Genomic DNA, 20,775 nt, shown 5'->3' on the forward strand with positions numbered 1-20,775 from the left:
CTCAGGTCAGCAGTTTCTTACAATGTAGCCAGGCTATGCAAACGAGCAAAGATACAACCAAAAATAGACCAAAACAAGATGCTGTGATTGTCTGTCAAAGAGCATTTTTTTGTCACAACCTGTGAAAATTATATTTAAAATGAAAGTAATGTTGAGTTTGTTTCGTCTTCTGTTTACTACACTGAAGAGCCAATCCGAGCTCTCTATTTCCTACCACGTGGTTTTGAAACCCGGAACACAAACAATCAGCTCTGACTTTTGCTCCCATGGATGTTTAGTTCGCTCCCAGTCTGGAAACAGAGTATCTCTGGTGCAGACTAGGACAGGTCGTGTCTCTGTGGCTCCAGTCCGGGCTGTCGGGACCAGGATGAGCCATGAAGTCGGCTCTTCTCCACGTGTCGCTGCCCTTCGTACTCTGCGTCGCCTTGGCGAACACGAGTCTGTTTGACGAGGTGGAGGTGGACCTGTCTTACGAGCACTATGCGGAGCCGCGGGTCGAGTCCCTGCCGGCTGCCCTGGCTCTGCCCTGCAACTGCCTGGTGAACCTGCTCTACGTCTTCATGGGACTGTCCTGGCTGCTGTGGGACGGAGGCGACGCCGCAGAGCCGGAGCGCGGCCGCTACATGAGACACGTCTTCGCCCTCATGGCGGTGTTTTACGCGCCCGTGCAGTGGACGCGCCTAGCGGTGCTGCGGCGCGCGCCCGCCGTGCTGGACCAGTGGTTCACGTTACCGATATTCGCGTGGGTCCCGGTGTGGATCCACTTCCTCGAGCGCGGCCCGGCGAAGTGGCGCGCGTCGCATGCGGCGGCGGCCGAACTGTGTTCGCTCCTCAGCTACGGGCTCGCGCTGGTGCACGAGCGCGGCTTCGAGGCGGCTCTGGGCTGTCACGTGGGCGTCGCCGTTTATAAAGGAGTTCGCCTGCAGCTGGCGCGCGGGGACGCTCGCTCGCTGAGGTATCTGCTGCTCGCGGTGCTGTCGTGCGCCGGGTTCGTGGTGCTGAAGCTGCTGGATCACTGGCTCGCTCGGTACTGGCTGTTCCAGCGGTTTACCGGACACTTCTGGTCCAAAGTGTGCGACGTGCTGCAGTTTCACTTCAGCTTCTGGTTCCTGACCTCGGTGGCTGAGAGGACACGGGGGAAGGGAGCAGCGCAGCGGGACTGAGAGGCGAGGAGCCCTCTGCCACCTCCCTGGACCTTAGTTTGACCTGCAGATGCAGCTGGTCACCAGTGACCCCACCTCTTATCAGGCTTTTTACTAATGAGCTAGGCTAAACTAATTACCAAAGTTTCATAGATCCATTTTAATCTATTCATTCATTCTATTGGGAAGAACTTTTGGGTTGCCAGGTTGTAACAAATCCCCCAGCATTGTGCACCTTTACACCTCTCCAGTGGACTGACAATCTTAATGACTGCAGGACCAAACTCCATCTGTAAACTGTTTATCAAGGGATTTTTCCTCACATAATCAACAGATTAAAGCAGAAGTGAGTGATATATTTGTGTTAATATAAGTCTTCAATAGTTATATCTTCCGACAGCAATCACTTACATAGAGTGTTTGGACTGAAACACGGGTCTGTCAGTCACTCTGCTCTGCTCTGAGCCGAAGAGAAAACATTTATCGTATCCTACAGTTTTTATCCAATGAGGAGAGAGAACGGCATGCAGGGCTGTGTGTGCAGCCAAGGAACGCCGTGAATGTGGTGACGTAGCGACGAGGACTGTTATGGTGCGTTCAAGGAAACTCGTTTTTCCGACCGTGAAGTGGTACCAGTTCGATCTGGTACGAGTTCACCGGTCGGAAGTTACGAGTGGCCGTTATAGTGACTTTCACCGGTAAAACAGGTCGGAAAAACACGAGTGGGTTGCCTGGAACGCTACAAAGTCGTAAGTTGTGACTTGAAGCTGTAATTTACGATTTCAAAAGCCTGCCTGGAACGCAGCATTAGCGAAAACGACCGGATCACTCACTTCTGCTTTAATCCATGATCAACATTTTTACAATGATATAATGATAATGTTGTTTACTCGTGACTTCATGTGTAATGATAATTGTAGGTATTGCCTTTTTTGCAATAAAACTGAATTATGCATTTAGAAGTGTAAATAGTGGTTTGTGATTCTTACCTATAGCTTACTCCAAACAACAGGGAAGTTCTGACACAATATACTGTATATATAATATATATATTATTATATAGCCTATATATAATACTCATACAGTCCACATAGAGAGCATACTTACATCAGAAACCTAGACCATATGAGACATTTTAAATGGAAAGATGTAGAAAACAAAAGCTCTGGGTCCAATTTGAGTAGATGTCTGTTAAAACTTTCAATGGATTATTCTTCAAACTGATTAAAGCAGAAAAATAAGAAAAAAACAGTGCCTTGATAGGAAAACCATTGAGGTGTATTATATCTCTGTGGGTTCTCTTGTTAAAATCTGTTGCTGGGTCCGTCGTGTCTACAGCTCATGTTTAACGACAGCAGTGAGGACCGGCTCAGACGGCGGTTTCCTCCTGGTCCACAGCAGGGCCAGGCCTGCCTCCCTGAAGTCCTGGTGGGAGCAGTAGATGAGAGGGTTAAGACCACAGTCCAGGTATGACATCACCGACGACAGTGTCCTTAACCAATCTGGTGCTGGTGACAGGTCCAACCTCCCCAGCAGGACCAGCTGATTGGTGGAGAGATGGAAGGAAACAAAACAGTCTGTAAGTGAAGAAGCAGGTACAGCAGCAGCACATGTGATGCTTCATAGTGAGTGAACGCATCTGTCACCTCAGACACGACAAACGGAGTGTAGCAGAACACGTAGGAGGCCACGATCAGAGGAGTGACCGCAGACAGGTCCGCTTCATCGTCACTGAGGGAGACAGGGAGGGAACCCAAGCAACATGAAGCCAACACAGACGGACCAACATCTGCAGTTCAACCAAAGACTAGTCTGGCTCCAACAGTGAGTCTGTCCCTGCATAGACTTCCCTGTTATAATGTCCTACTTCACAGCTGTCGTGAACTAAGTGAGCACTGTCCTGGTATCGACACGGTCTCTCTAAGAAGTGACTATTTGAATTTCTTATGTGAAAAGCAGTGTTCATTAAAAAACAACAACTTAAAGATGTGAAATAAAAAGAGACAACAAACACAGATGTGACAAAGAGAAGCAAGAGACTAAAAACCAAAGAGAAAAACAATGTAAAAAAGAAAGAAAGGCAATTATAACCACAAAACAAGTGGAAAACAACTCTAAATCACAACAGTACACATTTAGCACAGAGGCTGAAACGAATGTAAGCAGATACAAAACCACCACTGGGAGACTCAAAATGACAATAAGAGACAAAGATGACAAAAATGGTGGTTTGGCAGAGTTGCTCATTTACCTGATTCTCTAAGTGCAAAACTAGCACGACTCGTAAAACCGTAATTATTGCATTTTTGGGAATTGCATCAAATTTCAATACCTTTGTATTTTCAGCTTGTGTCGAAATGAAATGATCCTTTGTCAGGTGGTTTACCTGTTGCGGCTAATGCAGCAGCTGGTGGCGCTCAGCACGGAGCAGAAGAGGATGATGAGGAAAGGGAGGAAGACACAGATGGAGAAAGCACAGAGGATGTAGACCAACATGTCGGAGTAGCTGCTCTCCCAGAAGACGGCACACAGCATCTCTGCGCTGTCGTACCTACAGGAGAGAGAAGACGTGATGCGGAGGAAAGTGGTGTGTTCCCCTCACTATGGTTCATTCATGATCCAGGAATCCACGTGGAACGTCAACTCCACCTCACTGCAATTTCATATCATAAGATATTAAGCACTTCATTTATGTCTCTGACAGTGTTCTTTCTTATAATATACCTGATCCATCTGTAGACAACAGGAACACTCCCAAACACCACCCCTGTCACCCAAGAGGCTGAGCATGCGGTCACGATGACGACAAACACAGGACTTTCTGTGGATCTCCTGCCAATCAGCCGCTGCACACAGAGGAGAGCTGTGAACGAGAGCAGAAACCCTCAGATACAGTGCTGCCTGTCACTATACCTGAACTACTCCTTTTCCTTCCAGGGGAAATGTTTACATTTTAATTCTTTGTGGAGAGCACCATTTCATGATCTACGTCAGAGGTGTCAAACGTGAGGCCAAGTGTGAAAATTACATAAAAGACAGAAGAGGCATAATATTGTTGAAATTGCACTGATTTTTCTCAAGAAATTCAGGTTGTTAATTTTGTTAAAGGATAGTTCATTAACTGTAAGCATCTTGTAGGCTACTTGCACTTCTTTTCAATAAAACAAAGGGAAAACAATTACTGTTGCCTTTGTTTATAGGTTATTATGCTATTATTTTACTGGTCCAACTTGAGATCAAATTGCGCTGTATGTGGCCCCTGAACTAAAATGAGTTTGACACCCCCAGTCTATGTGAAGCTGTGTCGTACCTATGCTCCCTATGGAGGAAGTAATGAAGGCAAACTTCAGCAGGCTGACAACCTCACACCACGGTGACCTTTGACCACCGGTCAGCATGGCAAACAGGGAGCCAGAGATGATGAGCAGGGAGCAGCCTTCCCAACGTAATGGTTCATTATCATGAGGAGGTGGATTGAGAGATAGTGGGACACAACAAAAAAGGACATTACAACATAGATTCTTTGCTCTGCATTGTTATTGGCATCATTGTGTGAGTTGTACCTAAATCTGACAAGGTGAGACTGAGGAACGGAGGCCAGTAACGACAGCAGAACTGACCCCTGCACTGAAAGTGAAACACTGAGTTATTTTCAACCATGAGTAAAGTTTCACTCTAATGTAAAGAACATTCATTTCACCTTACCCTGACTTTTACAAGGAGAACAAAACAATTTCCCACAATTCCTATGACCATCTCGAGTCCCAGCACAGTCACCAGCACCCATTTCTCTGGCTCCTTCCACAGACCTTCAATGGACACTGTGCCATTAAACCACTCAGCCACTGGGAGACAGGCAGCACAGATCATAGCAGAGTTTATTACATAGGTAGGCTATATACAGTATAGAAGAAAAAAAATAATCCAAAGATGTGCGGTTTAATATCTATAGAGAAAACAGCAACACTTACTTTTACAACGAGCTGTCAGTCCACAGCGTTCAACAGTGAGTTGTGTGTGTTTGTACTGGAGAGCTCAGAGTGAAGTGTCATCAAAAATATTTTCAATTAAAATTCACATGCCTCATTAACTTAACCAGAGTGGCTCTGATGCAGGTTGTGTGTGTGTTTGTAATTCACTTTCTACTGCTATTAACTATACTGCCATCCACTGACTGAAGAAAAACAGCGAGGAAAGTGAACTATTAGGAATCATAGCCTATATAGACTGTAATAAGTCAGACAATTATGTTTTTAAACTGCTGTAGGGTTATGGAGGCTTTTTTTTCCACTTTTGAATCAGATGTGCAGTTTTAGTACTAAGTAGGTGCCAGATGCTATGGCTACTGCCTCTTTACTAGACACATATGCAACAACGCCTTTCTGTATATTAGACCAGAAAGGAGAACTTGCAGGAGAAAGACTTTTTTGTTAGTTGAATTTATTGTTGATTATTATTAAATTACTGGTACTATATCACTTACAATATATTTAATAGAACAAAATAAATTATCTTCCTGCTTAAATGGGATTTTCAGGTATCCACAATTTTTAAGTTGTGTAATTTTCGCAAACATTTGAAGTGGATTCATATTTTTGGGGGCTGATTTCTCTCTCAATATTATTTTCTTCTTTCTCCAGCTGTCTCTGACGATGGACAGCATTTACTTTGGCCACTTCCGATAATTATTTTTGTTTTAATCTATCTTCAGGTTTCAGGTTTATTTTTTGACTGTGTTGTATGTAGCCTTATGCCTCCACCATTGTTTACTGAATGTTATTCCTTTATAAATGAATTCCCTAGCTTTCTTGTACATTGATTGTGTTAATAATTATAATAAGAAAATGTAAATAAAATGTAAAATAAAATAATATGCCTGTATTTTGGAGAAAATTTTTACCGTCGAGCCTTTTTTTTATACAGTCTTGCGTCGAACGTGCGGTGACGTAAGACGTTGTGTAACTTCCTGTGCACGCAGGGTCCCTTCCGCTAGTCGTCCGCTGTTCTGGTTCAGAAGGCCAAATAGCGACAAATCGGTGAGTTTCAAACCAAATAACTCTTTATATCTTGTATTTTTTTGTAAGTTTATCTGCGTAACACCAGATTATACACTTAATACCGTTCATATCAGTCATATTCGTGTCTTTAAAGCGTTAGATTTACCTTTAATTCACCTCAAGCGACCTTTCTGCAAAAGTCCTTGACAGTTACGCGCTGTCTTAGCTTAGCGTAGCAATAAACCACGACTTAACAGGAAAAAAGCAAACCTTAAGACAACGATAATTTAATATACACAGTGCATGTGTGGAGTAAAGTCAAGTCGAGTGGCCACGGGGGTACCGCGTGTGTGTGTGCCCTCCAACGAGCTACAGATGCGGGGGAACAATGTCACGCTGCTGCCGGGGCGGCGTGAAGAGCCGGTGCTCACTGAGTTCATGGACAGATGAGGTGCACAGACAGACAGACACCTGCAGCTCTCTGTGGAGGAGAAAGAAAGGGGAAAAGGACGTGTGACAGTGACATAAGAGAGAGTGTGTGTGAGGAGGCAGCCGGGAGACGATGATACCACAGTGTGTCATGTGTCAGGAGTATTCAGGGCGCCAGATGTTTGTACTCTGGAGTTGGACACCATCCTCAACAGCTTCACTCCTCTGTCTGAGGAGGATTCATTATTGTGTATCAGACTGTGTGCAAACATCTGTTTATCATCCTGAAAAGCAGGAGCATAGGACAACTGGACAAACTGACGTGCTCTGTCCGTCGACCTCCTCTCGCTCTTCTTCTAAAACACAAACCAGCACATTATAACCAGCTGTTGTGTCTGCGCGTCGCAATCATGCTTACATGCACTTTAACTGTGGCAGGAAAATTTAATTTAGTATTCAATTAATTAATTCATTTTTCAAATAATAGCTCGATTGGTCGTCCATCATCGATACCATCCTGCATCAGCACAACCACAACCTTAGCTGAAGTCAGTAGTGGAAATGTGTTACATTCAACCTAAATAGAAGGAAGTGGCTCTTGAAAGGACACATTTATTAATCATTATCATTTATTATTCATTACTAACTATTGTTGTCATTAATACTGCTATACTTATTATTATCTGTAATTAACTGCTGGACATAAGTTTCCTCATGGGAGTAAACAATGCATATCTCTATCCACGTAGAAGTATTTTAACTTCTGGTCTCTGACTGCTGGGATTGACTGTGTGTGTATATATATATATAATTTTATCTCAGGCAGAAACTGCCCTAATACTGACACAAAAAACAAGTAGCCCAAATTACAACATCCCACCTCAGTCAGTTAGAAAAGAGAAAGTGGCCCCGCTGCTGACAATGACCTAACATGTTGCACTGTCAGAAGTTTGTTTTTATTGGACTTGTTTGCTACTCCTCATTGTTATCTTGTGTGTTGTTTCAGCTTCGTCATGGCTGCAACGCTGCGTTTACTGTACTCTGTGTCAAGGCCAGGTGAGAAAAAAAACACATGTTGTGTAAAGTATAACAATGCAGTCTACAGGACACTTCCACTGCTTTGATATTAATGCAGTTTCTAATACTTTTTTTCTTTTTTACCTGCAGGCACTTTAGTGACCACCCAAAATCTAGTAAGGTCCTTCAGTGTGTCCGCACAGAGGGAAGGATTCAGTAAGTACCACGACAAACACAACTTTTCAAGTGTTGTCACTGAGGAGATCAGTGAGTAACCACGCTCTGTCAGGGTTTTCTGTATCACAGAGCAAACTCACTTTTCACTCACTTTGGGTTTTTATTTAATACCACAAAGAAGTTGATCTTTTTCACGATCATGCTATGTATTAAAATATGTTAGAAAGCCAATATGGCTGATGTGGCACAGAATCATAAATATATGAGTATATTACATTTTTTCAGTACTTGCCACTGATATAAATCCTAATGAACTGGAACATTATTGAGGTTAAAGCCCTTGATTACAATAGTTTAACAGAGAAAGATCCCAGTTTCCTGCTGTCTTGGACATTTTCACTAATGGCATCAAAGGTTTAGTTCAGGTAAATGGTCATATGGTCTCACCTCATACACACAGCGCCACCTTCACCTGATTGCGTTTGTGTGTGCAGAGTATGTGAACGCTCAGGAGCTTCCTACAGACATGAAGTCCATCACAGACCGAGCTGCTCAGACGCTGCTGTGGACAGAGCTCATTAGAGGTCAGTTACACACACACACACACACACACACACAGACACTTGACTTGAATTGACGTGACAATTCAAGCTGTTTTTTTTTTGTCTTTCTCAAACTGTCTGCAAATGACCACAAAGAGTTTATGTGTCGATTTGTGACCCTGTGTATTACAACTAAACAGCTTCACCATTTATGTGAAATTGATGACTGATTTAAAGGAATGTAATATTATTAAATGACTTCAGTTCACAGAAAACATTGTAATGGACTAATCGGTTGCTCTGTGTGTGTTTGCTCTTTTTAACATGGATGACGGTGCTGTGACGTCAGGCCTTGGCATGACGATGAGCTACTTGTTCAGAGAGCCCGCCACCATCAACTACCCGTTTGAGAAGGGGCCGCTGTCGCCTCGCTTCAGAGGAGAGCACGCCCTGCGCAGGTGAACACTCAGCGTCACATGAGGCAACATCCACTCTACTGTGTTTTTGTTTTGTTCTCTATGGTACAGTCTTTGATACAGAGGTAAAACACATAACACATTTGTATACACTGAGCATGTGTGAGCCGGTATAAATTAGGATCAGACTTTTAGATTGACTAGTGATGTGGACATAGCATCAGAAAAGTCAAGGTTATATTATAGATTGTTCATACGATTTTCTGCCGACACTGTCAATGTGAACACACAACCAAGAAAAAATGTTCCAACACTAGAAGAATAAGTTCTGACACAGTGTTGTATTTATTTACCTTCAAGCTGCTTTCAGGTAGTAAGCCTGTTGCTACCCTGGCAACCGCAGAAACCACAGCTGATTTTACGTCACCTTGTCACCAGAGAATGTGCATTAGTTGTTGGGTCTGGGACAATAAACATTGGTGATATTAATTAGGAAACCTCAGCAAACCTCGGGGTTTATTTTTCATTTATTGTTTATTTGCCGAGGACAATGCACATTAATGAACAATTAGTGGTGCACATCACGCCATGTAAATGTACCGGATTTAGCTAATTAATTAGGAGCTAATTTCCATCCGTAGTCCTCACATTTAAAAACGGGTAGACATACCGTACAAAGAGATAACAATAGGAAGCTACCTGCATAAGTGCAAGAGAAGACAGTAATAGCAGCAGTTACAACAATGAGAGAACAGGTAGCAACCTGCATAAATATAAAGGAGGAGTAGCAGCAGTACTTGCAGCATTTGTATCAATAAAAAAATAGGAAATGAGAAAACGGGTAACAATGCCATGCATTGCTGCATGGCATTGTTACCTGCATAAATTTAATAGAAAACAAAGTATTAGCAGCAGTTTCACAGTAAAATTACATACAAAATAACATACGATAAGAGATAAGGGCTACAGTAATACTGTATTAAAGGGTTAGAGGTCGCGTGTCATGAAGTCCTGCTGCTGCTCACTGAAAACACAACCGGTAACGTCAGCGGCACAAACGTCCTGTCTGAGAGAGAGAACACCTGCAGTGACATGGAGAGTAAATTGTGATTTGTAAGGTCAGCTCATAGAGATCAGTTAATGATGATGATGTGTGATGATGTTACACCAGGTATCCTTCAGGAGAGGAGCGCTGCATCGCCTGCAAGCTGTGTGAAGCCATCTGCCCTGCCCAGGTACACACACACACTGATGTACACTAATGCAGAAATCAAACTCTCTTTTAATTGTCATTTCGACCATGCCATAATTTAATAAAGGCATTTTATAGTTAAGAGAGTGCCTTGGAATTTTTCTTTTGTTTTCCCACATCCTTGATCCCTTTCCAAAGAGCACCTCTTTTTAAACAACAAGTCCACGAAGCGCTCCTTTGTTGGAACGTTATTTTGATCAAACTCTCTTTAACTGGAACGAACCACCAACAGATCTAGGTGTGGTGGTGTCAGTGCAGCGCTGTTGTCACTAACACTGTGTGTGTGTGTTTGTCCAGGCCATAAGCATCGAAGCTGAGACCCGTGCTGACGGCAGCAGGAGGACGACTCGCTACGACATCGACATGACCAAATGCATCTACTGCGGTTTCTGTCAGGAGGCGTGTCCTGTTGATGCCATCGTAGAGGTGTGTACTGTAGCTACTCACTCAGACGGTGACAAACTCAAAGAAAAAGCATTTTCTGTTTTTCCCCACTCACCTGTCTCCCTTCTTGTTTCCTGCAGGGCCCCAACTTTGAGTTTTCCACTGAGACCCATGAAGAGCTGCTCTACAACAAGGAGAAGCTCCTCAACAATGGAGACAAGTGGGAGGCAGAGATAGCCGCCAACATACAAGCTGATTACCTTTACCGATAGTCACCACACACACACACACACACACACACACACATATACAAGTTAGCACATGCCAACATAACCTCTGTGACACACATACGTCCATACTGTACATACTGTAAGAAGACAGGCGCAGCTGTGGTGGATGTGCTTCAGGGTTGGATTTCTATTTGACGATGCATCTTTTGTTTCAAACCAAACTTCAGCGTCATCCCCCCTCTGACTCGACGATTATGCTTTGACATGTTTTTGATTTTTACCACGGCATTGACGACATATTTATTGTAGAAAGGTGAATGCTACAGTGGATGTCTGTGTGGCAGCATAGACCGGTGTGTTAGTGTGTGTGTGGTCATCCACCGAGGACCATGTGGTTGTGTTGGCACAGTCCCACTGGACTAACACACAGTGTGAGTCGTGCTGCACCCCGATGGCAGACTCCTTCCTGGTTTGATCCTGATGTCCCACAGAAGTGTACATTATTGTTATTATCTTGGATGTCAGTTAGTTTTATGGTCTTGATGCTGTTTCCACCCTCAATCAAATAATAAAGATCTGGGAGAAACTACTGACTGTGAAGGGTTAATCTGTTCAACCTGATTTAAAGCTTGAAACAGCTTGGATTTCAAACATTAGGGGATGCTGTAGCTTTTGAATATAATATTAAACTTTATTGATACAGCACCTTTCATATTAGAAATGCAGAACAGGGCTGTGTAATTTATTGGAGGTTTCTCATTTAATTTGAAATAAAAGTACAGATATCTACTTGAACTATTAAGCACAAGCTTGTTACCTCCAATATGAAACAGCTGATCTTTCTTTCTCTTGTGTTGCTTGATTATTTTTCAAACATCCCAAAAATGATACGATGCAGACTGCTGTTAAAATGTTGGACACAGGCCCAGCTGGCACCCAACTAGCACCCATTTCCCAGCTCATTGCTTTTAACAAGTTAACTTCATTTACAAGTTGTCAAAAAACATAAACATAAGTCTCTGCCCGGTGCCCACCCTGCTGGTGGCCAAATGAAGCGTTGTAAGGCAGTGAGGCTTTATTAAGCCGTTTTCCCACTAAAATTAGCGGGTCGACGCGGCTCGGTGCGCCTTTCCCACTGCCACCAAAAGCCGATTGTTAACGGGTTTAAACGGGTTTTTTGACCAGTGGGAAAGGGGTATTACTGTCTCACTAGCAACATTTACTGCTCAAGTTAAAGTGTAGCAGCAAAACCATTAATGATGAACCTTTTCTAAAAAATATAAATAGCCCTGTAATATAATATACAATATAGCCCTGCTATCCATGCATATAATTTGTAAATTCTGGTGTCTACTAAATTTCTTACATGCATTTCTCATTTAATCATTACAACCCCCCATATGAATATTACAGTGTTTAATGTAAATGAATAAAGAAAACATTTTTTATATGTATCTGTTAAAGCACCACACTGAGCATGTAATAGGTAACACAGGGCACTGTGCTCTCTAGACTGCTGTCTTGTGTAAATCAATTTTTGCTTCTTTATCCCTCAAAACACAGATATGACCTAATAAGGAGAAGGTTAAAACTCTGTCAGTGTGTGAAAACATGTTTATAAACCACCTGCAGAGACCAGACTGGCAGAATTAAGGTGTTGACACATGTGTATCAAATATTTCTCTGCTCTCCTCAATCAATAAACTCCCTCAGCAGAGGACACCTTGGGCTCCACAGACTTCTTCACCGAGACTTCAAACCTAAATCATAGAAATCTCCCCAGCGCTCAATACACTTTTCACAATACGGTCACATTAACAGTGATCTGAGTATATGTGATGTTGAATTTTGAAGATTTGTCTATTTGTCTCATTAGCATCCAAAACAAATGTCTGAAATGTTTCCAACTTGCATTTATTAATAACATTATTTATTATACAACATATACTTCATATAGAGTATGATCCCAGAATAATAAACAGTTCACACATGTAGTGAGTTAGATATAATGACAAACACCTTTGGATCATCACCAACCTCATTGTCAGCAGTTGTTGTGAGTAACTATATACTAGAAGAAGATTAACCACAGCCCACAGTGTTGTGTGCGCCAATGGTATGAGCAAGTCAAACACATTTCTCAACAATAAATCGGGGTGGCAGCTTGATTGATGAAAAATATGAGAGGCATGTGACAAAGGCCTCTCATAAACAATTTTGAAAGTAGAGGCACAACAGCAATGACAGTGCCTCTCCTTTTCCACTAGATGGAGCCGAACTGATTACATTGAGATTGACAGCAGTGAAAACGTCAACGTGACAGGACCTCATTCATTGATACGGCCCAATCCCAATGTGTCCCTAAAAACCTGAACCTTCACATGATCATGCTTTAGTGTATTGGAGCGTTTGGGAAACCAGAGCAGCCCGGTACACTGCGGCAGCCTAACAGGAAATATCATTAATCAACATTCACTATCATAGATCTCTGGTCATGCTTTTGCAGTTCAGACAGAAGTACGGTAAGTCTTTACATTTCATTTAAAAGTTAATGTAGAGAGTGTGTTATCCTCTCAGGTCCAATGATGGCTGTTCCACAGATGGGGTATGACTGCAGAACGGCGTCTGTATTTAGGCACTTGTCCATTGAATAATTTAAAGATTAATAGAAGGATTTTTACAATATAACACTTTCTGTGGAAAAAAAATGAACCATGGTTTTCAAAATTCAAGTCAAGGTACAGAAGCCCAACTGGATCTGTTGTTACAAGGGGTTTAACAGTCTTTGACAGGAGTTTCAAGTTGGTGCACCTTTCAAGCTTTGGCACTGAAAATTACTACAATAAATAAATATGACTTGTTGTGCAATTTATTGATTCAAATAACGTGAATAGTTTTCAGGTGAGTGAAATTCTAGTAGTGATTAGCCTGATGTCACAGAGACTTGACATTACCCACAAACACCAGCTCTCATTTTCAGTCCAAACATACAGTAAGACATTTAGATACATAATCGTTTCAATTTGTTACTGGGAACATATCAGTGATCATCCGCTCTGTGTGGTACATTACATTATTTTCAATACATAAGATCCAAAAGAGAATGAAGAAGTATCAAACTGAATTGTTAAATACTTGAAACATGTTCACTCTGCATTGAGAATACATTTTGAAGTCACACTCCAGCTTGAATCTCATCACTGTAGAGAGGTCTAAAGCGTGAGAGGATAATGAGGCGAGGCCTGGTCCATGTACATAGGTATATATAGAATAACTTAACACTTCATTTTAGCATATATTTATAACGAAAATAAAATGCATTCCAACAACTGTTTACGATGCAAAACGTCCTGGGATATGTCTCAGGTATCACTGACTTCGAGGAGGTCGACTGGATGGAATTACTGAATTTACACTTGAAAGGAGAAAAACCGTCCGTTGCAATTCGCTGTAAATAGAACCAGGATCAATATATGGTCTAATAAAATTACTGTACATGATATTTACAAAGTCAAGAGAGGAGCTTCAGTGAAAACCTCACTGACTGTTCCTTTAAAGAGGACCTATTATGACCTATTTTTACTTCTGGTGTCCTCTAAAATAGATTTACATTTTCCAAAAAATACATTGATACTGTACACATTGTACTCTCTTCAGCCTCCGTCTGAAACACTCTGTTAGAGCGCTTCAAGGCCCGCCCTCCTTGGTCTGACGCTGACCAATCACAGAGCCACCGATTGTAATGCCTTCAACCAACGTTTTGCCTTCTTCTCCTATGCAGCTGTAAACACAGTTTTGTCCCTGTTCAGACCTGGTACTACCCAGTGTTTAGCTCTACGTACTGTTTGTTGCTGTGTTTTTTTTTTTTTTTTTTTTTTAAATAAATAATAGGTCCCCTTTAATCTTCAGTCAGAGTGCAGTGAACAAAAATAGCTAATAAAAATCTGGTGATATATTCTGTATTTTTTCTTAGTGTCAAAATGTCATATGAAAAGAAACAACAATTAGACTACAAGCCCAAGTACTGTACATGTATTCTGCCGTATCGTCTGCGCGTTAAAGCCCCCTCGTTGTCCGACAAACACTGGAAATACCTCTGAGCCACAAAGGCCACAACGCTGTAGTGGAGTGGGTGCCATTTTTTTTTCTCTCCATTACTACCGATACTCAGGCTGCCGTGTATTTTGTTGATCATTATTGGTTGTCGTCTGTTGGTTCTGTTGATGAGCAGCTCACTTGCTCCTCTTTGATACACACAGTTGTAATGTCTTCTTCTTTTTCGACACAGCGGTGCTTCTTCAAAGACTGCGACCGTGTGAACAGCCTCTTGCACTGCGAGCACCAATACGGTTTCTCTCCGGTGTGGACGCGCAGGTGGCGGCTGTAGCTGTACGAACTGTTGAAGCATTTTCCGCACTGGTCGCAGCTGAACGGCTGCTCTCCGGTGTGAATTCGAAGGTGGCGCATGTAGTTGCTTAACCGGCCGAATCCTTTTCCGCATTCTTTACACTTGTACGGTTTCTCTCCGGTGTGTGTGCGTACGTGTTGTTTGTATGTTTTTGAAATGGAGAAACTTTTCTCACACAGTTCGCAGCGGAACGGTTTTTCTCCGGTGTGGATACGCAAATGTGACTTGTAGTTACCCAGCTGAGAAAAACTCCTCCCGCACTGGGCGCAGCAGTACGGTTTCTCCCCCGTGTGCACGCGCATGTGTATCTTATAACTGCTCAAGTCACTGAAGGTCTTTTCACATTGGTCGCACTCATACGGTTTCTCTCCGGTATGGTTACGCAGGTGCAGACTGAAATGCCCAGACTGGGTGAAACTCTTTCCACAGAAGTCACACTGGTACGGCTTCTCTCCACTGTGACTGAGAAGATGTCGCTTGTACGAGCTCAAGAAACTAAAACTCTTTGGACACTGGTCGCAGCAGTACGGCTTTTCTTTAGTATGTACGCGCATGTGTATCTTGTAAATGCTGAAGTAACTGAAACTCTTCTCACACTGGTCACACTGGTACGGACCGGTGTGGTCGCGCAGATGTTTCCTGTATGAGCTCTGGTCTCTGAATTCCCTCCCACACTGGTCGCAGCAGTACGGGGTCTCTTCAGGGTGGGTATACAGGTGTAAATTGTATTCGTTTAGCTCCCCAAAACTGCTTCCACATTGTTCACAGTGGTAAAGTTTCTCCGTAGTGTGCGTGACTTCATGTTTTTTCAGACTACAAATCCGACTGAAAGTTTTCCCACACTCCTGACACTCATGGGGTCTGGTCCTGTCTGTGTCTGTGGGTTTCAACTAAGAAAAACAGAGAGAAACGTGGGTCAGAGTGAGTATCACAATTAAATATTACCTGTCATTAGCTAGCTTTATTATGGTACTTCACATTTACTTCACATAATGAACTTCAAACCGTATCTGTATTGTGCTATACGGTAATATTTCATACATATAAAGCATAGGTAGAGTGAATAATAGGAACAAAAACATATTAAGTGGTGTAGTATTGAACATGAGCAGTTTACTTTTCTTGCCAAGTGCTGCATTCATTCGATTCAATTCCATTATTTGTTAGTGTCTGGTAGATAAAATTACCACCTAACTGCACTTGAATACACTGGCTGGCTAGGGATGCTGCAGTCATAGCCTGACAAGCCAGACTAAAATGTATAGTCTGGCAACACCCGGTAGACCTCGGCTCAATCCAGGGGGCGGGATAAAGGCTGTCTTTCAAACTGCCTCTGCACGCAATAGGGTAGCGCTACGACTAATCAGAGCAAAGAGCAGGATGACGTAGATTAAACTTTTCCCATATCCCGTCGGCAAAACACCAAATACATCCTTCTTCGAAATGAATGACTTCAGTGCAGTTTCTTGCTCAACTTTTAAAGAAAATGACAAGTTTAATTCTTTCAAAGTTGATGCCAACGCCGATTCAAACGATTCCTTTGCCAAAGCCATCTTGTCATGTTTTTCACTGCCGCAAGTATGTCGTCATCACGTTAAGCCCGCCCAATGACTCTCTATAGATAGAGCGCTGTGATTGGTGAACACAAACGGTGTTCGAGACTCAAAAAGTCCCTATGGCTCATTCTAGACCGACCTGTGGAGCAAATATATTTGCTGCCGCTAGGGTGCGTCTAGATTTCTAGGCTACTGCAGTCACATTTTTGAGTTAAATTGCAAACGTTTTGCGTGCATTGCTGATGTTGTATGTTGTATCGGTCTCTTTGCAGAGTGGTTCAATCATAGATTTGGACAGCCTCTGATTGTTGGGATACCCCTGGAGTATTTTCTCAGCTGGATGCCCAGCACATGATTTGGTCACACCCTTATTTTTGTGGTACAGGCGGTCATATCAATATGGCCAATCAGGATTCAGATTCCTGCATTATAGATGATCTCATATTGAAGGAGACAGAGCTCAACTCTGTCCCAGTTCTACCTCGGGCTCTGTTGAATCTGAGGTCGCACCATAAAGATCTATGCAAAAGTGAGAAAGATAATTTCCACAGGTTTTTCTTTTTCTGATTTCCTTGGCGTGTTAACTCGACACAGACCCTTTAGTCTTGGTGATGACGACTTGATGGATAATGTTCATTTTTGTCAGACCTCACCTCGTCGGAGGAACTCATTCCAAATCCTTATTGGTCGAGGGTAGCGTCCTGTGAATGCTCTTCTCCACGTCGGCAGGTTTCAGCTCTGAAATCATAAAATCAGACAAGCTGCTCAGACCAGACCAGGAAGGACAAGGACAACAGGACAATAATCCTGCAGCTGGAAGTGACAGTTGTAGGGTTCATATTGAATCATAAAGGCTGTGCCCAACACAGGGAATACACACTCCACACACATGGGGTCTGCCTAGCTACCACCGCCTGATACAGCAGCTCTATAACAAATCTAATCTGCTGAATAATTTTGATAAACTTGACATTTATAACACTTTTTAGGAAACAAGTTCAGAAAGAAGCAGAAAGTGGTGCAATCCTGACATAAAGATGAAGTGAAACGAAGACTAGAGTTTCAAATGACAAAAAACAACAAAAGCACAATGTAATATATTGAACAAACTCAAAATAAATGGTTTTTAAAAGAAAAAACACACACAAACAGGAAAGTGTCACTATTTACAGGTTTATAACTCCTCCGGTGTCACAGCTCTGTAGATCTCCAGTTTTAGGTTTTATTTCACAGAGCAGATAAAACAGATACGGGCGTTTGATCCTTGTGTCTTCTTCATAACCATTTATCATTATGATAATTTTTTATAGTGTTGGTTTAGGTTCTCAAACTAAATGCACCAGTGTTTTCAGACAGTACATGACCATTTTTATCCGTGCAAGAGCAGCTTTAATAAATTCTCAAATGTGCATAAAAAGCATGTGTAACACTGACCGTCCATCTGATGCTCTTTCCCTGATTAGATTTCTGCAGTTCTGCAACAGTCACTGTATTATACAGAGAGGAAGTGAACCACTTCTCTACATGAAGACCAGATTAACCAATTGTTTGCTAAAATGAATAAACCCAGCTGATCACCAACAGTGCAACAGAAATATGGTTAAGTTGCCATATTGCCATACCTGTTTATTCAGACGTTGACTGAAAACTGAACGTTCTCCTGGGCGGTGTTTTTCGAGCTTCATGAAAACATGAGAGAAGAATGAGGCAAGCTGCTCTGAGTAGGACAAACTGGAGTAGTCGGACGAATCTGCCAAAAGAAAAACAGTGAATGCAAATTTATTAAGGATCTCAGTTTGTTATTGGTGTAAAATATTTCTGAACTTGGTTTTAGCCCTGCTTGCAGGTGAACTCAAGTTTGAGCTATAGGCCGTTTCTGAGACCATCTTTCTACTTTTACTTTACTTTTTTTAGACCAGACACTCTGAACTTTCTCACATGACTTGTGATTATGCATTTAGGTTCATTTTTTTCTTTAATAATGCTAAAGCAAATAGAACAATCGGGGGAAGGCTCAAACTGGATTTAAACTGACTCATCAGACCAGTATGTTATAGTGCAGTTGCATACAACACAAGACAACTATCTAAACCAACACACATACGTAGAGGATTGTTTTGTACAGGTGGTGGGGTCACGGTTTCTACCTCATCTACAGTGAAAGTGAGAATACATCACTGCTGTGTTCACTGACAGTAGGATTTCACAGCAGCTGTAACCCCCTAACCACAGATAATGTAACTCCAAAGGGACAAAAATAAAATAAAAACCTCCGTTTTGCCCCCCCATAGTCAACAGGCACATCTGGCTCAGAGCTAATGTAAACATCTGCAGCACAGCACTGCACATCCAAGCTAACGGGCTAATGCAGGAAAAACAGCCACACGCCGCTGCGTTCACGTGTAAAACTGTTTTTCCGGCTTCAAACATGGACTGACGCTGATATCCACAGATAGCAGACACGGACAAACAGGAAACAGAGAAGAAACAAACACCTTTTTTCTCCTCTGCATCAGTCTTTCCTCTGGTCGCATCACTGTTGCCACGCAAAAGCCGCCATCTTGGAGTCGACGTCGCTTCTTCTTCCTCTTCTTTGAGTTTCATGAGCAAACAGCACATCGCCGCCTGCTGGAGCGTGAACCGGACGATAAACTCCCTACAGGTGTGTTCACCATCACTTAGTGCGGGTATCAATCCTCCCCCTTTTTCACCAAACCCTATTGCGGCCTATCAGTGTGTTTTATTTTTATCATCATCATGTTTGTTTTTTATTTTTTGTGCTTTTCTGCCGAGGACAGTTGAGAGAGACAGGAAATGGGGAGGCAGGGGGGGGGGGATGACATGCAGCACAGGGCCACCGGGGGAATTAAACCGGGGCCGACTGCAGCAAGTGTTTGTTTTAATCCTGCAGTTTCAATTCTCAGATGGGTTATATAAATCTATTCACATGGACTCCTGAGTCCTGCCCAATATTCCTGACATGTTTTTGCACAGATTATCCTTGATAATAGTTGATAGTTTTACAGGAAGCCTGCAGGAAACAATATTAAATGATAAAAAAAAAAAAAAAAATCTTTCACACATGTTATTTGTTTAAAAAAACAACACACACACACACACACACACACACACACACACACACACACACACACACACACACACACACACACACACACAACACAAAGACTGAAAAATCTTCACCAAAATCTCCATGACTGACGGCAGAAATAGAAGATCCTTTGTACCTACAGCCATCAGGCTTTTTAATTAGCCTACCTACTCTAAATGAACTGCCAGACGAACTAATTTGTCTTTGGGGGTTAATAAAGTAATTTGTATCATATTATCATATCATAATGTGCAGCTGATGCTGAGGCTCATGAACTCTGCACCATAAACTGCCCTCTGCACTTCAAAACTGCATGTTACCCGCAACATGTCGCTGCCTGACGTGTGTTTTATTTATTTTTTATGTATTATACTATTTTAGGTTTCTAATATGGTTATTTAGGCTATTGTCTTTTTATTATCTCACTGGTCCTGAGAAACATGTTATTTGTGTTTTAACATGTAGAAAGACAAATAAAGAATCTGAATCTGTAAATCCATCTGTACCTTCAGTATACCACAGACAGCGTCATTGTTTCATTCATACACAGCAGCACACTGAGACGTAGATAGAAGCAGAATGCAATTATTTGCAAAAAAGAAAAAAGATGTGCATAGCTATGCTCAAATTTTATTCCTGTGTTCAATACACAATCCACTAAACAGGATAAATCTCAATGAAAACCACCGTAAAGCAATCAAAGAGGACCAAGTGAGTGAACCCTGTTCATGCCAGGTGTTTTGTTTATTTGAGTTGTTCTGTCACACAGGCTTTATTATAAGCAGGTGGAAAAGAAAGCAGCAAGGAGAGTTAAGTCTAATTCTAACAATCTTTAAAGACAAATTTTAACCAGCTTTGAAATCCTGAACCGATATCAGGGTTTAAAAACATCACCATGCAAAGACAGCTTTCATATTTTATTTATTTACTGATCTATTTCTAATACATTCTACATTAGACACTAGCTGTTATATTTTATTGCAACAATCCAAGATCTGTGATGTATTCTGACACTGATAAACTGGGTAACACTGAGATACTGTATTTTATAGAGAGAGCTCTGTAGGCTATATGTAAAATTAGGTCGTAAAATATAGAAAAATGTATCAAACTTAA

General features: G+C 42.1%; 4 protein-coding genes across 5 annotated transcripts; 2 read left to right on the forward strand and 2 right to left on the reverse strand.

The window, feature by feature from the left end:
- Nucleotides 1–35: 35 nt before the first annotated feature.
- On the forward strand, nucleotides 36–1,475 carry tmem187 (transmembrane protein 187). The gene has a single exon (XM_083973317.1). It carries the CDS (start codon nucleotides 375–377, stop codon nucleotides 1,161–1,163), a length of 789 nt encoding a protein of 262 aa, XP_083829443.1. The 5' UTR covers nucleotides 36–374; the 3' UTR covers nucleotides 1,164–1,475.
- A 999-nt stretch (nucleotides 1,476–2,474) lies between these two features.
- On the reverse strand, nucleotides 2,475–6,277 carry LOC310991138 (uncharacterized protein; the record flags this gene model as incomplete). Its single annotated transcript, XM_083978738.1, has 8 exons — nucleotides 2,475–2,684; nucleotides 2,789–2,873; nucleotides 3,529–3,693; nucleotides 3,867–4,005; nucleotides 4,453–4,578; nucleotides 4,706–4,769; nucleotides 4,848–4,987; nucleotides 6,262–6,277. The coding sequence occupies 8 exons, from the start codon at nucleotides 6,275–6,277 to the stop codon at nucleotides 2,475–2,477; spliced, it is 945 nt and encodes a 314-aa protein (XP_083834864.1).
- ndufs8a (NADH:ubiquinone oxidoreductase core subunit S8a) lies at nucleotides 6,110–11,175 on the forward strand. The gene is made up of 8 exons (XM_083983504.1): nucleotides 6,110–6,178; nucleotides 7,575–7,624; nucleotides 7,736–7,801; nucleotides 8,257–8,346; nucleotides 8,654–8,762; nucleotides 9,892–9,955; nucleotides 10,270–10,398; nucleotides 10,497–11,175. The coding sequence occupies exons 2-8, from the start codon at nucleotides 7,582–7,584 to the stop codon at nucleotides 10,626–10,628; spliced, it is 633 nt and encodes a 210-aa protein (XP_083839630.1). The 5' UTR covers nucleotides 6,110–6,178; nucleotides 7,575–7,581; the 3' UTR covers nucleotides 10,629–11,175.
- Nucleotides 11,176–14,458: 3,283 nt separating this feature from the next.
- On the reverse strand, nucleotides 14,459–19,108 carry LOC310986818 (uncharacterized protein). 2 transcript variants are annotated; one of them, XM_083972906.1, is made up of 5 exons: nucleotides 19,046–19,106; nucleotides 18,173–18,300; nucleotides 17,985–18,037; nucleotides 17,204–17,288; nucleotides 14,459–15,884 (listed from the first exon to the last, which is right to left on the reverse strand). In XM_083972906.1, exons 4-5 carry the CDS (start codon nucleotides 17,219–17,221, stop codon nucleotides 14,781–14,783), a joined length of 1,122 nt encoding a protein of 373 aa, XP_083829032.1. In that variant the 5' UTR covers nucleotides 17,222–17,288; nucleotides 17,985–18,037; nucleotides 18,173–18,300; nucleotides 19,046–19,106; the 3' UTR covers nucleotides 14,459–14,780. The 2 variants fall into 2 exon arrangements, with proteins under 2 accessions (XP_083829032.1, XP_083829031.1); XM_083972905.1 differs by lacking the exon at nucleotides 17,985–18,037 and having other exon boundaries at nucleotides 19,046–19,108.
- Between the last annotated feature and the right edge of the window lie 1,667 nt (nucleotides 19,109–20,775).

The sequence above is a fragment of the Trachurus trachurus genome, assembly GCF_905171665.1.
Source record: "Trachurus trachurus genome assembly, chromosome: 1".
NCBI classification, from domain to species: Eukaryota; Metazoa; Chordata; class Actinopteri; order Carangiformes; family Carangidae; genus Trachurus; species Trachurus trachurus.